This window comes from Aspergillus melleus (assembly GCF_016097325.1).
Source record: "Aspergillus melleus strain CBS 546.65 chromosome Unknown contig7, whole genome shotgun sequence".
Taxonomy (NCBI): domain Eukaryota; kingdom Fungi; phylum Ascomycota; class Eurotiomycetes; order Eurotiales; family Aspergillaceae; genus Aspergillus; species Aspergillus melleus.
The window spans coordinates 367,725-381,801 of record NW_025763376.1 but is presented as its reverse complement, the minus strand read 5'-3'; the positions used below and the strand labels follow the sequence as shown (position 1 = coordinate 381,801).

Here is a 14,077-nt window from a genome sequence, read left to right as displayed (position 1 = left end):
CCGTGCTCAGGATTGCTCCCACCGGCAAAGCTCGAGTGCCGCCGACGACTCCTCGATAAATCAATGGCTTTCATGACTTACCCTGACGGTAATTCGGCGCTGGAGATGCAACGCATCGTGGACCTGGATAAGATCGAAGGAATTATCCGGCCGCTGGGTCCGATCTTAGTGAAACTCTACTTCAACATTGTGCATCCTACGTTCCCGATTCTGCACAAAGATACCTTCCTTGACAAGTATGCGCGATCTTATCACGAGTTTTCTCCTCCACTTCTAGCTGGGGTATATCTTATAGCCCTCAACTGACAGCAATTCGATCAAGAACTCGCAGCTGCACAAAGGACTCCGGACATCGCGATACTAGAAGATCTGGCGATGCGCGTGATGGAGAATGATATGAAGCGGCCAACACTATCCACCCTGCAAGCGGGATTGTTGTTGCTGCAGCAAGTTAGACGGGCACACAACACCCTTATCACTCAGCTAGTTGCCTTGGGCCAGACATTAGGCATCCACGTCGATTGTAGTGACTGGGCTATCCCGGGATGGGAGCGAGGATTACGGCGGCGTCTAGCCTGGGCCCTCTATATGCAGGACAAATGGGGCGTCCTTTGTCACGGCCGACCATCCCTAATCTCCGACCGCATAACTGGGGAGGGCGAAAATGATAGTGACTGGGATGTCCGGCCTTGCACGGTAGATGATTTCTATGAGATATCAATCAAGGCGGAGGATGTACCTTATGGAAGCATCAATGCGCCAACTGGCCGTGTCTCGTTTCTGTACGCTATCGAGCTGACTAGAATATTCAGTCAACTGCAGTATGCGTTCTGTTCTGTCGGGGCAACGAAGAAAGGGGGCAGACTTGACAGATTAGGCGCGACTGAGACCATGGCACTCGCAGAGCCTTTCGCGCAGCAACTTCGGCAGTGGTACATCAACCTACCCGGATGTTTGAAGCTGGACACGACTGCACACGTGCGAAGCCTTTCTGCCAACGGCGCTTTGCATATCTCTCACATGGCAGCCGAGCTCACCTTGCATCGTGCAGTGCTTCGCGCCCTGCGACCAGACACTCCGCCCAGTCTCAGGTCTACCATCCGGACTGCAGCTCGCGCGCGCCTTCTTTCAGCTTTAAAACTTGTGGAAATGCTACAACCTAAGCACACGCAGTCATTCTGGGGATATTCCGCCCCGGCACAGGTGGCGATGATTGGCTCCTTTGCTGGACTACTATGGGCCACGAGTGCGGACTGTGATGAGGCTATCGAGTATGTTCGTCACGTAGAACGTTTGCGGTGGGCGTTACAAATACGCGGATTGGGGGTTCCATTCGTTCGTGAAGCTTTGCGGTTGCTTGACAAAGAAATTGGCGACTTGGAGGCCTTTAAGGCTGCAACATACCAGCGCTTCGCTTGAGTGATGTGACCTACTTGCAGGTAGAGCATGGCAAGGCCTACTTTCGGGATGTCAGAAGGATAATCTGGCAACATTACTTCAATGGGGAAATGAGGGATGGAAAATGCATTTTATGCATGACACATACACCTAATGATCAATGTTCAACATGATGATACCCTTTACGTGTTCTTGACAGTAGCGATATGACACTATATGTTCAATTTACTATGTATGATCCTTACAATGAATATAATAAGGCCAAGTCCGTATTGCCCTTCATGGACGTTATCTCTTTCTCGTCAGTTTGCCCAACAACCTTCAATCTTAAGAGCCTGGGAAAGCATCCACCAAGAGCCTGTCAATGCAGCGGTCTGCAAGAAGTCATTGTTCGATTATCAACCCCGATAATGACGGAAGTTCTACTGATCCTGATCACGCAAAAGATCCATCGCCTGTCCTAAATGACCTCTAGGGACAGCTAAAAGGCTTATGCATAGCTCAATGAACAACGCCGAGTGGAAAAAGAAGTTTTGGATTGATGAGACGGCAGTTAATAGCTTACCTCGATCCTAACAACCTGAATCTCGTTATAAAGCGCCACATCTTTCGACCGTAAGCATTGTATTCCTGATATGCTTCATTTTCCTCCCATCAAAGCGATAATAAGAAGACACCGTGATTAGCAAGACACAAGCCAGAGAAAGGAATACCTGGAATCAGTTCCGGCGCACCCGAAACATTCAATCAGCTAAAAGTAGAAGGATGGGTCGTATAGAGCTTCCCAATGAGTATGAGAAACATGACACTCTGTGAAATACTCTTTTCTCTCTTCCGGTATCCCGCGAACCAACAGAAACAGTCTTCCAGGGCTGACTTCCTTATGATAATTCAGGCATAGGTCAAGATCAGGTATTCTAGAAGCTATCTCTCCGATGTCAATTCCGTTTAGGCCATACTGATTTCCAAATCGCAACCTCACCCCCAGTGAAAAGTTCCTCTTGACTGTTGCCTCGTACCAACATCTTGAATAGTTGTATTGTCACAGTAGACGAAGCCGGCCAGGTTTTCGCTCCTAGTCCCGCCGTGATTGATGCCGTAATCTCTGATTCAGTCGATGGCGCAACTATATCCTCTCCATACTTTGGTATCAAGCAGCTGAGGTACGCATGGACGGTGACCATCGACGAAGCACACTCTTTCGGCAAACAAAAGGATCCCAGCTCCTGGAAGCCCTCATAGCCGCGTAAATATTCCGGTTTCACGGTGAGCGGGGACAGGTAGGATGAGTGTATTTGTCTGGGGCTCCAGTGATGCAGTCCGATCAAAGGGGACTGGTGCGTAGGACTAGTGATGCTGATGAGAACTTCATGGATGTGGGAAGATGTCGCCATTTCGTCCTCCAGAAAATGAAAATGATTTCCTATCCCAGAATACTCGAGGTTCTTCGAGGAAATGACATGGACTGGTGCTCTAGGTGGGCCGACTGAAGACATTTCGATGGTTTGGGGCACTTTCACGGAGGCACTTTCACGAAGGTAAAGAGTGGAAGAATATTGGAAGATTGTGAGTGTGAGCTGGTGAGGGGAAAGTCAAGGTATGTTGATAATAGCCGATGCTATTTTTACAACGAGCAGCGTAGCTATATATAAGTTCAAGGTAGATCTGAAAGAAAGATTGTAACATCTATTACGAGTAGAAGCGTCTTCTATAATAACTAGTAATTATGAAAGGATTCCCGAGCTCTGCCACTGATCCCCAACTTGTCACCTTGGTGTCGATATCGCAAATAAGCTTGTGTCAACATGTCGATGTTGAACCTTCCGACGATGGCCACCTCCCACATCTACACGAGTCCCTATTGAGGAATTGATGAAAAGCCTAGACCCGCTAGATCTTCTAATTCCACCGCTGCTAAGGAAATTAACATTTCTCGGCGCACGAGACACGGCTGGTGCCGTCGCCGAGCACTTGGACCTCGATATGCCGAGTATGACCAACGCAGTAATCGATGAGCATGCCGTCGTCGCCGAAGTCGATTTATCCAAGCCGGCGCATGTTACTTTCTACCCGTCTCTCCAAATCTGATGAGCAGGACCAATCCCATCTTCTCCGGTCCTGTCCTTGACCATCACAGGATACTTCCGATCCGGCCCGCTCCGCGTCGACGAGGTTGAATCGTGTCCTAATTCGAGACCAGATCAGCACGACCAGGTACATGAAAACACATACACATCTTACTGGGACTATGGCGGCAACGGCGATTCCTCACGCACGGTGCTTGAGCTCTAATGCACGCGTCTGCTTGATGGTCGGCCCAATCCACACCATCCGCCCGGCGGTGGAAGCCGCCGCCCTTCGCGGAGTCGGCATTCTCGGCCAGGGACTTACAATAGATCCTGTTATCAGCGCGCATATTTTGGCTTGGCGTGCCAGCTGTAGAATGTGATCGCCGTTGAGCCGGACTGCACATATACGGGACTTTCTATGATGGATCATCGGCGTCTGCCGCTGTCACATGCGGTGAGCGCACGTCGGCGGTTGGGAGGTAGAGAGGTGCATTTTTCAAGACGCGCTTGCGGACAGTCAAGTCAACGTGAGAAGCCACAGATAGTCTGGGTGGAGGGCATCGGTACTCGTGTCCAGTGCTTGTGTCCAACACCTCCAAGCATCTATGATGGTATCAGCAAGGAAACAATCGGGAACAAAAGAATGATGTCAAACATGGATCGCTTATTCGGTAAATCTTGACCCTCTAGATCTATCTAAGCTATACACCCATCCTTGCCACCTAATCTAGTTTCGAAACTGGTATAGAAGGCACGAAAACGCTCATCTTGGCATTATACATACAAACGGAAATTTTCACCTACCTATGTGTCATCCGCCGAGAGACGCGCGAGAAGTGAAGATCGGTATTATTGAAGAGTGCGGAAGCACCCGATCGCAGATCTGCAATGCCATATAACCCTCGGCATTTGTGATGCAGTTGGCGCGGTTTGCCGTGGACGAGGGTAGAAGTTGGTCGGTTCGCCGAGAGTAGTAGATGTGGCGCTGCCGAAGGTTGGTCGGCCGTCGGCCACCGGCGGTTTATGCGATGCCGAAGTATACTGCGGCCGTGACCAGTTTGGGAGAAAAAGAAATTTCTGGTAGAGGCCTTTCCGCGATATGGCAATTAGAGTTGGTAATTGGTATCCAAGTTTCTGCCCAATTCTATCATGGACTTGAAAGAGATCCACCAGGCAAGGTATAAAGTGACCCAACGCCTTGGGTGTGTTCTTGCTGAACAGACTGCAGCAAAACTTTTTCTCAATAATGGATCCGGTCATGTCAAAAGAAGCCCAGGATACGGAGGTCGACACCTCCAAGGTCTACCCCGAAGGAGGCCTCAACGCCAACCTGGTCGTTCTCGGCAGTTTCAGCGCTATCACCGGTGGCCTGGGCCTCATGAACAGCATCGGTATTTACCAAGCATGGATATCAACGCACCAGCTCGAATCCCTAAGTGAGGGCCAAATAGGCTGGATCTTCGGACTGTACAACTTCATGGTATTCTTCTGCGGCATCCAGATTGGCCCCGTGTTCGACGCCAAAGGACCCCGTTTACTGATGTGGACAGGATCCGCGCTCCTCATTCTCACCTTCATCCTGTTGGGTTTCTGCAGCAAATACTGGCATTTTATCGTGGTGATGGGTATTGTCGGAGGCATGGGGACATCGTTCATCTTCATCGTCCCTGTCGCGAGTGTCGGCCACTTCTTCCTGCGCCGGAGAGGAGCTGCCACTGGTTTGGCAATGTGCGGCGGTAGCGTTGGCGGCGTCATCTTTCCTCTCGTTCTGGAAAACCTATCGCCCCGCCTCGGATTCGCCTGGGCCACTCGCGTCGTGGGCCTGATCACCTTGGTGTTGCTGATTCCTGGCTGCATTTTGGTGAAAGGCCGGCTACCACCTAAACCGGCCACATCGGCCAAGGTCCTTCTTCCAGATCTGACCATCCTCAAGGATCCCCTGCTCGCCTTGACGACAGCCGGCGTCTTCTTCATCGAATGGGGCTTCTTTGTTCCTCTCGAGTATATTGCCTCTTATTCCCTCGCCAACGGCATCTCGCACAAACTCGCATACCTGATGGTCGTTTTTCTCAACGCGGGCTCGTTCCCAGGTCGTTGGCTTCCGGGAATTGTCGCCGATAAGATCGGTCGCTTTAACACGTTGATCATCACCAATATTCTTTGTCTCGTTGCCATCCTAGGTATCTGGATGCCCGCAAACGGAAACATTGTCGCTGTCGTGATCTTCTCCGTCGTGTTTGGTTTTGCTAGCGGGAGTAATCTCAGTCTCGTGCCGGTTTGTGTGGGCGAATTGTGTCCGACGGAGGAGTATGGGCGGTTTTATACTACCGTGTATACGATAGTCAGTCTGGGGTAAGTCATCTTCTTGTGCTGTTGCCCTCTCATGGGAATAAAATCTTCCATCAACAAGATTCTAACTGGTTTGTAGAGCTTTAACAGGCGTTCCGATCGCAGGAGAAATTATCAACAAGAGCAAGGGCGAATACTTCGGTTTGATTGCATTTGCAGGAGGGACTTATGCAGCTGGGCTGGTGTGTTTTGTTGCGGTGAAGATATTGCAGGCTAAACGCGTTAAGAAGGTGGAGTATGAAGAATCGTGAGGTTGTCGCCAGTGTTGCACATAGAGAGGTTGGATAAAAATAGAAGAAAGATTTTTGTTAGCATAATTGATCCGCAAAGATTGCTCATGTGACGGGTGCCTTCTTCTTCTGGTATTTGGCGTCTGTCGTCTTCCCAGCCACTTCCTTTCCTCACCACATCAGTGCGAGCAGTTCAAACTGCATATCGCATTACAAGCCAGTCATCAAGCTTCCCATCGGGATCATCCTATCATGACGTCAATTGTTCCTCATCGACAATTGATATTTCACATGACGCTAAAGCATCTGTCAGGCACAACAACGCGTCCTGCAGTTACCCACAGCGAAACCCTCCGTGAACCGACGCAGGAGGATTTATGATCGCGACGGAATCGACAATTTGGAACAAGATGGCCAGTATCCGCCGGGAATGGAGACACTAGGATGCTAACTGCAAGGGGTGAAGACGTAAGAGCGGTGGAATTCTCCGACCTTATATAACTAGGTAAGATCGTCAATGGCTGACGTAGGGTTACTATTAACTCCTAACCTGGTCTCGATTATTAAATCCCTCTCCATGAAAATGCTCCATCGTTACTGATAATCTGTGAACTAAAACAAGAGGTTTGCTGGCATTGCAAGAACCTTCTACGCAGGGCTGGTTTTAGCGAGTTTGAGGCGACTCGACAATATTAGTCCCCGTACGAGATCGATAGTGCATCTCTTCGGGCCACATGTTGCCATGACGTATCATCTCAGGGGTTTCTTCTTGCCATTAGGTTCGGAGATTTTATCCTCGAGAGTACGACACGCGGATTATGGAGCAGATCAATCGGGTGTGTTTAGCATTAGTCGGACTCATTGATGGATCTAAAGCTAATCTTCTCATGGGCGAGGCGAGGTGTAACTGAAGTAGTTGATCAAGGGGCTTTCAGGTATGCATTCCATATGCCGGGGTATGACGACGATCCTTTGGGTAATAGGAACATCCCTTTCTCGTCTATTAGTGTGAGGGCTCTTGATTGATGTTGTCAATGCGTCTTCTATAACTAGCTAAAGAGAGATGGTCAGGACTTATTATCCATGAAGGGGTTCGGAAGTCTGCTATGAAGCAAATCAGGGCCTTTAACCACTGTTCTCTACATTTTGCTCTACAACGCGTTAAAATGGACGAAGAAAAGCAGAGCAGCCTGACTACCGAAACGACAAACAATGACGATGAAAAAACCGTTGTGAACTGGAAGGGGGACGCTGATCCGGGCCATCCCCATAACTGGTCAAAGTCTCGCAAATGGTTCATCATTGGACTCACGTCACTGACATGCTTCAATGGGTACGCAACAGCTGCCTCAAACTATAACTGGATACTAACAACGTGCAGCGCGATTGTGTCCACTATATTTGCCCCGGGGGTTCCCGACGTCCTCGAAGAATTTGATGTTTCCAGCGGCTCCATTGAATCGTTCATGGTGACGGTCTACCTGATTGGCTCAGTAATAGGGCCGTTGATATTGCCTCCTATTAGCGAATGTTATGGGCGGTTGTTGATCACTCATGTGTCCAATGTCGGCTTTTTGTTCTCATCTATCCTATGCGCTGCGGCAGTCAACATGCCGATGCTTATCGTTGCACGGTTCCTGATGGGAATTGCGGCCTCAGTGCCCAGCACCGTCGGAGGTGGTATCATTGCCGATTTAATGGTCGTCGAGGAGCGTGGAACGGCTCTGACTGCTTGGACTATTGGAAATTCACTGGTATGTAAAATAAATCAAACGACACCAGCAACATTCTGACCATCTTACAGAGCCAGGTTTTAGGTATGATTAACGGGTATCTCGGCAAATTTGATAGTCCAGCTAATCTAGTCGATCGTTAGGGCCTATATTTGGAGGATACATAGTTTACGGTGCTGGTTGGCGATGGACAACATGGGTGGTTGTCATCATCGTAAGTAACTGCCTTAGCTCTCTTACAAAACTCGAAGAAACTAACACATATCAGGGAGGTCTAGTCATGATTCTGGCTTTCTTGTTTCAGCGAGAATCACATGCACCCACTCTTCTCCGACATGAAGCAGCAAGGCTCGAGAGAATCACTGGCGTCATGCATCGAGCGAGCACAGACGATGGCCAACCTGCAAGCGTGAAGATCAAACGTGCTATCACAAGGCCACTCCGGATGATGGTACAGGCACCGATCGTGACCATCGCTTCGGGCTACAATTCCGTATCCTACACTTACATGTACATCTGCATTACAAGTTTCACGCGGGTGTTCGAATCCACATACGGGTTCGACGCCAGCAACGCCGGACTAGCGTACGTCGGACTCGGGGTTGGATCGTGTCTCGCACAGTTGACAATCGCATCCCTGTCGGACCGATACATCCAACTACGCAAGTCCCTCAGTAAGTCCGTCAAGCCCGAGCACCGTCTCTTTACGCTCGTGGCGGGTGTTATCGTTCTTCCGATCGGGCTGTTCTGGTACGGCTGGACTGCCCATTATAAAGTGCACTGGATCGCTCCCATTATCGGAACCAGCTTCGTCGGCTTTGGAATTATGTGCGTCCAGCTCAGTGTGCAGCTGTATTTGGTCGACGGCTTCAGCTACTACGCGGCTAGCGCCGTGGCGGCCAACCTTGCCATCAAAAGTACCTTTGGGACGGTGATACCGTTGGCTGGAGCGCCGCTGTATGATACCCTGGGTCTAGGCTGGGGCAACAGCCTTCTGGGGTTCATCGCAGTTGGGTTGATACCGGCTTCTTTGTTATTGATGAGATATGGCGATGGAATTCGAGTGCGCGGCAAGTTCTCTGGAGATTCCGGCGACGATACTTAAAACTGCGGTCCGGTCCTCTAAACTCCATACACAACCTGGTGTGTGCTGGGTAAGCCGTAAGCTGGAGAAAGTTCCTTGTCATCTTAAGGTTTGTATGACGTAGGTATTCGAATGAATCCAGTACCCATAAAGAACAAGAATACATATTCCATGTGCACAAATGATTTACAGTTTCCGATCCTTAGCACCGATATTCGACCGATGATCCATTTGATTCAGATCTCATCGCGGCCAGCCGTCGTAGAACTGAACTATCAACGGACTGACCCATCGGCCATACTGCTGTTATGTACTAACGAAGCCGCCACCCGCGCCCGTTGAACACCGGTCAAGTCTCCGATCTCTCTCAGCTGCTGCGCAATCCAGTCGCGCTGGCTGGGCAAGGTGATGTAGGTCGTACCCGCAAGGAACAGCGGCCAAATAAGAGCCGTAAAGCAACCTGCCCGAATATCGTGCGTTGTGTCCTGCCTGCTTGAAAAGGATTGTCGGACTTGGGCAAAAGCATCGCATATGCTCCTAACGCTGCTTTTAGTGGCTTTTTCGGAGACGGTACGAAGATGATGATATGAGTCTGGGATAGTGGATGGGAGGTTGGAGGATGAAACCAGACTAGAGCCCACGGGTCGGCGCGCGAGGTTTCTGGCTTTCTCGTGCAGGATGATTCGAGCACTAGAGCAGAGATTGTGGGTATGGAAATTTGAGGGGCTTGAGGAGATACGGTGATGTTTGAGATGGGAGGAGAGATAGGTATCGCGAGTAGACTCTTTAGGTTCTGGTGGACCCATATACTTCTCTTCGTAGCTTGTCGACCACGCTTCTAAGTCTTGATCAATGGATAGGATAGTTGAGATGGACTCTTCCGGGAAGATAGCTGAGTCCGCAGAAGATTCGTTGTCCTTGGAAAACAGAGCGCAGGTTCTAATTATTATGTCCGCGAGTTCACCAGATGGCTTGTCTAGAACACTTTCGAACTTTCGAGCCTGGACCATCCAATTGACTAGCGTACTGGGAACAGCCTTTCGCTCTTGAAGACAATCAATAAGCTGATAGGGTGTTAGAAAGCAAGTTTGCTCTAGGTAGCTCCGGAGGAGAGCAACAAAAAGACCCACAATTTCATCACGTAAATGCGAGAAGATATTCCGGCCTATCGCGTCCTGCAACTGCTCGAGACCCCGGAGCTGTAGTATGGCCGACGCGCCTTTTGCATGTTGATTCCATGAGTTAGGGCTAATGGCGTCACAGGTTACTGTCTGCCGTTGTGGTCAGTGGCCGGCATTACGGATGGCCGGGACATGCGACATTCAATACTGACCTCCTACAAGTTTAAGAGCATCACGGCCACCAGCATCTGGTCCGACGTTGCGTGGCTGCGATCCATCAGTGCTAGCCTTATGTCGCGGATTACCAGCGAGTATTTCTCATGGGCTGCGTGCCGAAGTCGAGTTGAGTGATGTAGATTTGCCAGACTGGCTATGCCTACCGCATACACAGCATTAGGAAGATACCCTTGTACGGGTGCCTCGGAGAAGACAGTTGCAAAGCAGCTAGGCTTGTCCCCAGACAGTGGGTTGGCCTTCTCGAGATAGTGATGTATAAAGAATTGGAAGGCCTGATTGTCAAACAGCAACGAACTGCTGAAAGGCGAGGACCGCAATGGTGGGCTAATCAGGGGGATAATCAGTCTATTCTGGTAGTTTTTGGAGGGCTTAGACCTCGATCTGCCGGCATTAGTGGTTGTGCTCGCAATGCTGATAGGTGGAGCAGTGCGAGTCTTGCTCTTGTGTTTGACCTGGACGCTCTGATCACGGAAGAGAAGAGATCGGATGTCCCGGAACCCAGTACAGTGTATGCCTGCTCTAAGACATTGACCACACGATGGCTTCCGCAGATCGCACTGTTCCAGACAGGCGTTGTATTAGGACCGATACGGAATTCACTTGAAGCTCGGGATGGAGAACGTACTCTTCTCCTCTTCACTCTGCATTCGGCACAGGCTTTACTCGGCCTCCCACAATAAACCATAGCGCCAACAGGGATAGGCGGCACAACCGGGCAGAGTATGGTGGGTATTGCTACGCCCTGTACGATAGGGAACGCAGTGATAACTTCGTCTCTCAAGTCTTCTGGAGATGAAGGAGGCAAATTGGTCATCAATTGCCAAAGCCAATTAGTAATTCTCTCGAGCTGCATACCCATTCGGGAATGGCGCGTATCCACCCTTCTTACAGCTTGGCCATTCCCACAAAGAGTATGCACTTCGAGCTTCTATCGGTTACTTCTATACCGGACAGTGATAACCCAAGAATGGGCTAGATAGTCACGATGAAGAGCTATAAAAGGCCCCTACAACCTGCGCCTTCTCGCATGCTATTCACAGTACTCAACCCCATTTCTTCTTCAACCTACTTCCATTTTGTTCTTGTGGGTAGCTTTCGTTTCGCTACAGTTCTCTCGAAAGCTCTGCATACTCATTATGCAACCGGACCCAGCTGTCGCGTTTGTGACCGGAGCTACCGGCGCTCAAGGCGGAGCTACTGCACGTCAGCTCCTGGATGCCGGAGCCCAGGTTCATGCCCTCGTTCGGGATACGTCCTCACAAGCTGCCATTGATCTTCAGGCTCGGGGAGCACGATTGTTTCAAGGAAGCTTTGATGACATCGCAGTTTTGAAGGCTGCGATGTCGCGTGCAAATGCCGTCTTTCTTAACGTCCTACCTAGTCCGCGGGATCCTAGCCTTGAGGTCACCTATGCCAAAAACATCATTGATGCTGCCAAAGCCGCCGGCTCTGTCACAACTATGGTCTACAGCAGCGTGACAATGACCGGAAAACATGAGACCTTTCCGAACTGGGGTCCGGAGTATCCGCTGGCATGGTACTGGACCAACAAAGACCAGATCGAGAAGATGGTGCGCAGCGCCGGGTTCCAACACTGGACTATCTTACGACCAGCATTTCTGATGGACAACTACCATCAACCCAAAGTCTCGTTCATGTTCCCGGAACTGGTGGCCAGTCACACATTTCTAACAGCATACCATCCCGACACTCGCATGACTGTGGTTGATTCGGATGATGTCGGCAAGTTTGCGACAGCCGCCATTCTCGAGCCTTCTCGTTTCCATGGCCATGAGATTGACCTCGGCGTCGAGAGCCTCAGCCCGGCCGAGATCGTGCGTGCACTAAGCCACGCGAGTGGGAAGGAAGTCGGTCTACAGTTTTATTCCAAGGATGAAGCAGAGCGGATTGCTGCTAGAAACCCGAGAATTTGGGCGGATTTGTGGGCCAATGACGTCGGATATCAGGTCAATTTCGAGGAATTGGACAATTATCAGATTCAAATGACCAGCTTTTCCCAATATCTGCAGAACCAGCGGGGCGTCATCCTGCGGACCTTTGGTCAAGATCCGACCTACGCTACGTCTGCTGTATAAATGCCGTTTCTCACAACCTGGTGTCCGCAATTCAAAATATTGTCTAGTATAGACTCACGTGGCTGATCGGACCGACAATCGAACTCTACAGAATGATCGATTACTTTCTCGCTTGTCGAGCGAGTCTGCCAATTTCGTAATCGTACATATGGGTCTTGATAGGGAGGTTTGAGCTGCTAGTTGATATCAGATGACGGATGGTCTTTGCAGGATATTTCTTGGATAAATATCTGATCTTGATTCAGTATTTGCTTAATCGTCTGAGCCTTTCCTTCTATTTGCACAACCAATTATTAACGAATATCTCCCGTGGAAAGTCCATTGTAGTCTATATTGTTCTTTGTTTCAGTCAGGGCCAGGTGGCTCGACGATCTTGTATCAATATTGTGAGTCTAGTGAACTTTCCATGCAATCTAGTTCTAGATGTAAATACCTAGGCGACTGCCTCAGATACCAAGGGATATAATCTTATATTCTCAGCAATGTGTGGAGAAACCGTTCATGTTCCTTTTTGGAAATGTAAGAGATATGGAACGTCGAGCTTAGTGACAAGCAGTATCAAAGAATGAACAATGGCCTTTCGTTAAACATGTCCCGATAATGTCTTTGTTTCGGTGGGAAACCCCAAAAGAGCAAATAAGTCAGCCCTATTTAAAGTGACAATCTTCCCTGTTCGATCTGGTTGTCAAATTTCCATGCCCATTCTATTCCACGATGTCCTGGCATAGATCAAAGCAGCCGCGGCCTCGAGCCCAAGAGTCGAAAAGGGACATTCCCTATGAGCTCCCCGGCCAGCGCCTAGGGCCTCAGCTAGCATCGGAAATAGCTCGACTTTTCGATGACGCCCAAATCCCAAGCTTTGTCTGGGACTGGATCGAGAAATCCCCGTTGACGGAAACACGAAATCACTTGGTAAACTCACCCCATTCACACTCTTCATCTCCTCGCTAAACTAACAACCTTTTCCCAGGAATTCGAATTCGTCAATCCAGACCATCTCATTATCGAAGCCCAAAAAGCCCTCTCAACCGTCGGATTCAAATCCTGCGCCGCCGAATCCGCATGCCACATGTTCGAAGAATTCCCCTTCAAGCCCCTCCCCACAATCCACTTCCACCACATCAGCCGCGTCGACGAGGTAATCTCCCTCCGCAAACAAACCGCTCTGGCTGCGAGACTCCATCTCCCGCCTAACACATCACCCGCGCCTAACGATCCCGATTTCATGCTCAGCAACGACCCCAGGCTGGGCGGCAGTCCGGCTGCTTTTGCGCCTCTCCCCGACGAACTGTATCCGTTTCGACTTCTCGCACCGGTCCGTTTCGCCGAGGCCCTGATTCTTCAGACTGCTCGGGATGTAGACATAGAGCGGGAGACGGTGATTCGGGGGTATATGTTACGGTTGGGGTATTTGAAACAGTGCGGGCAGGGACCGAGAGGGTTCCTGGGCCAGGCGGACTTTCACGAGTATTTGTGGCCGTTTTGGGCTGCGTTGGAGAAGGGTGAGTTTCCGTTGATGATTGCGCATGCGCGCAGGTTGAAGGATAAGTTGAATAGGACGGGGTTTAGGTTGCCGACGCAGGAGGAGATGGAACAGAAGAAGGCAAAGAGGGAGATGCAGTAGATGAGGAAAATGGGAGAGACTGCGTCATGAGGACCCTGTTTTAGTTGGTAGGCATGCTTTTTGTGAGTTTGCTTTGTTCTTCAGAGAATGTTCATGTCTTCCTTGTACCTCGAGGTTGTTGGACATATACCAGATT

General features: G+C 50.0%; 7 protein-coding genes across 7 annotated transcripts; 6 read left to right on the top strand and 1 right to left on the bottom strand.

The window, feature by feature from the left end:
• Window positions 1-63: 63 nt before the first annotated feature.
• Window positions 64-306, top strand: DAL81_3 (fungal specific transcription factor domain-containing protein; the record flags this gene model as incomplete). The annotated part of the gene is made up of 1 exon (XM_046092841.1): window positions 64-306. One exon carries the CDS (start codon window positions 64-66, stop codon window positions 304-306), a length of 243 nt encoding a protein of 80 aa, XP_045948819.1.
• Window positions 307-375: 69 nt separating this feature from the next.
• DAL81_2 (fungal specific transcription factor domain-containing protein) lies at window positions 376-1,419 on the top strand (the record flags this gene model as incomplete). Its single annotated transcript, XM_046092840.1, has 1 exon — window positions 376-1,419. The coding sequence occupies one exon, from the start codon at window positions 376-378 to the stop codon at window positions 1,417-1,419; it is 1,044 nt and encodes a 347-aa protein (XP_045948818.1).
• A 3,221-nt stretch (window positions 1,420-4,640) lies between these two features.
• Window positions 4,641-6,067, top strand: LDX57_011093 (MCT family MFS transporter; the record flags this gene model as incomplete). Its single annotated transcript, XM_046092839.1, has 2 exons — window positions 4,641-5,819; window positions 5,896-6,067. Exons 1-2 carry the CDS (start codon window positions 4,714-4,716, stop codon window positions 6,065-6,067), a joined length of 1,278 nt encoding a protein of 425 aa, XP_045948817.1. The 5' UTR covers window positions 4,641-4,713.
• A 1,145-nt stretch (window positions 6,068-7,212) lies between these two features.
• Window positions 7,213-9,055, top strand: LDX57_011092 (MFS transporter; the record flags this gene model as incomplete). Its single annotated transcript, XM_046092838.1, has 5 exons — window positions 7,213-7,379; window positions 7,428-7,800; window positions 7,851-7,863; window positions 7,923-7,993; window positions 8,048-9,055. The coding sequence occupies 5 exons, from the start codon at window positions 7,213-7,215 to the stop codon at window positions 8,882-8,884; spliced, it is 1,461 nt and encodes a 486-aa protein (XP_045948816.1). The 3' UTR covers window positions 8,885-9,055.
• An 83-nt stretch (window positions 9,056-9,138) lies between these two features.
• LDX57_011091 (uncharacterized protein) lies at window positions 9,139-9,873 on the bottom strand (the record flags this gene model as incomplete). The annotated part of the gene is made up of 1 exon (XM_046092837.1): window positions 9,139-9,873. The coding sequence occupies one exon, from the start codon at window positions 9,871-9,873 to the stop codon at window positions 9,139-9,141; it is 735 nt and encodes a 244-aa protein (XP_045948815.1).
• A 1,484-nt stretch (window positions 9,874-11,357) lies between these two features.
• On the top strand, window positions 11,358-12,317 carry LDX57_011090 (NmrA/HSCARG family protein; the record flags this gene model as incomplete). The annotated part of the gene is made up of 1 exon (XM_046092836.1): window positions 11,358-12,317. The coding sequence occupies one exon, from the start codon at window positions 11,358-11,360 to the stop codon at window positions 12,315-12,317; it is 960 nt and encodes a 319-aa protein (XP_045948814.1).
• Window positions 12,318-12,983: 666 nt separating this feature from the next.
• Window positions 12,984-13,971, top strand: LDX57_011089 (uncharacterized protein). Its single transcript, XM_046092835.1, has 2 exons — window positions 12,984-13,229; window positions 13,288-13,971. The coding sequence occupies exons 1-2, from the start codon at window positions 13,032-13,034 to the stop codon at window positions 13,939-13,941; spliced, it is 852 nt and encodes a 283-aa protein (XP_045948813.1). The 5' UTR covers window positions 12,984-13,031; the 3' UTR covers window positions 13,942-13,971.
• The last annotated feature ends 106 nt before the right edge of the window (window positions 13,972-14,077 follow it).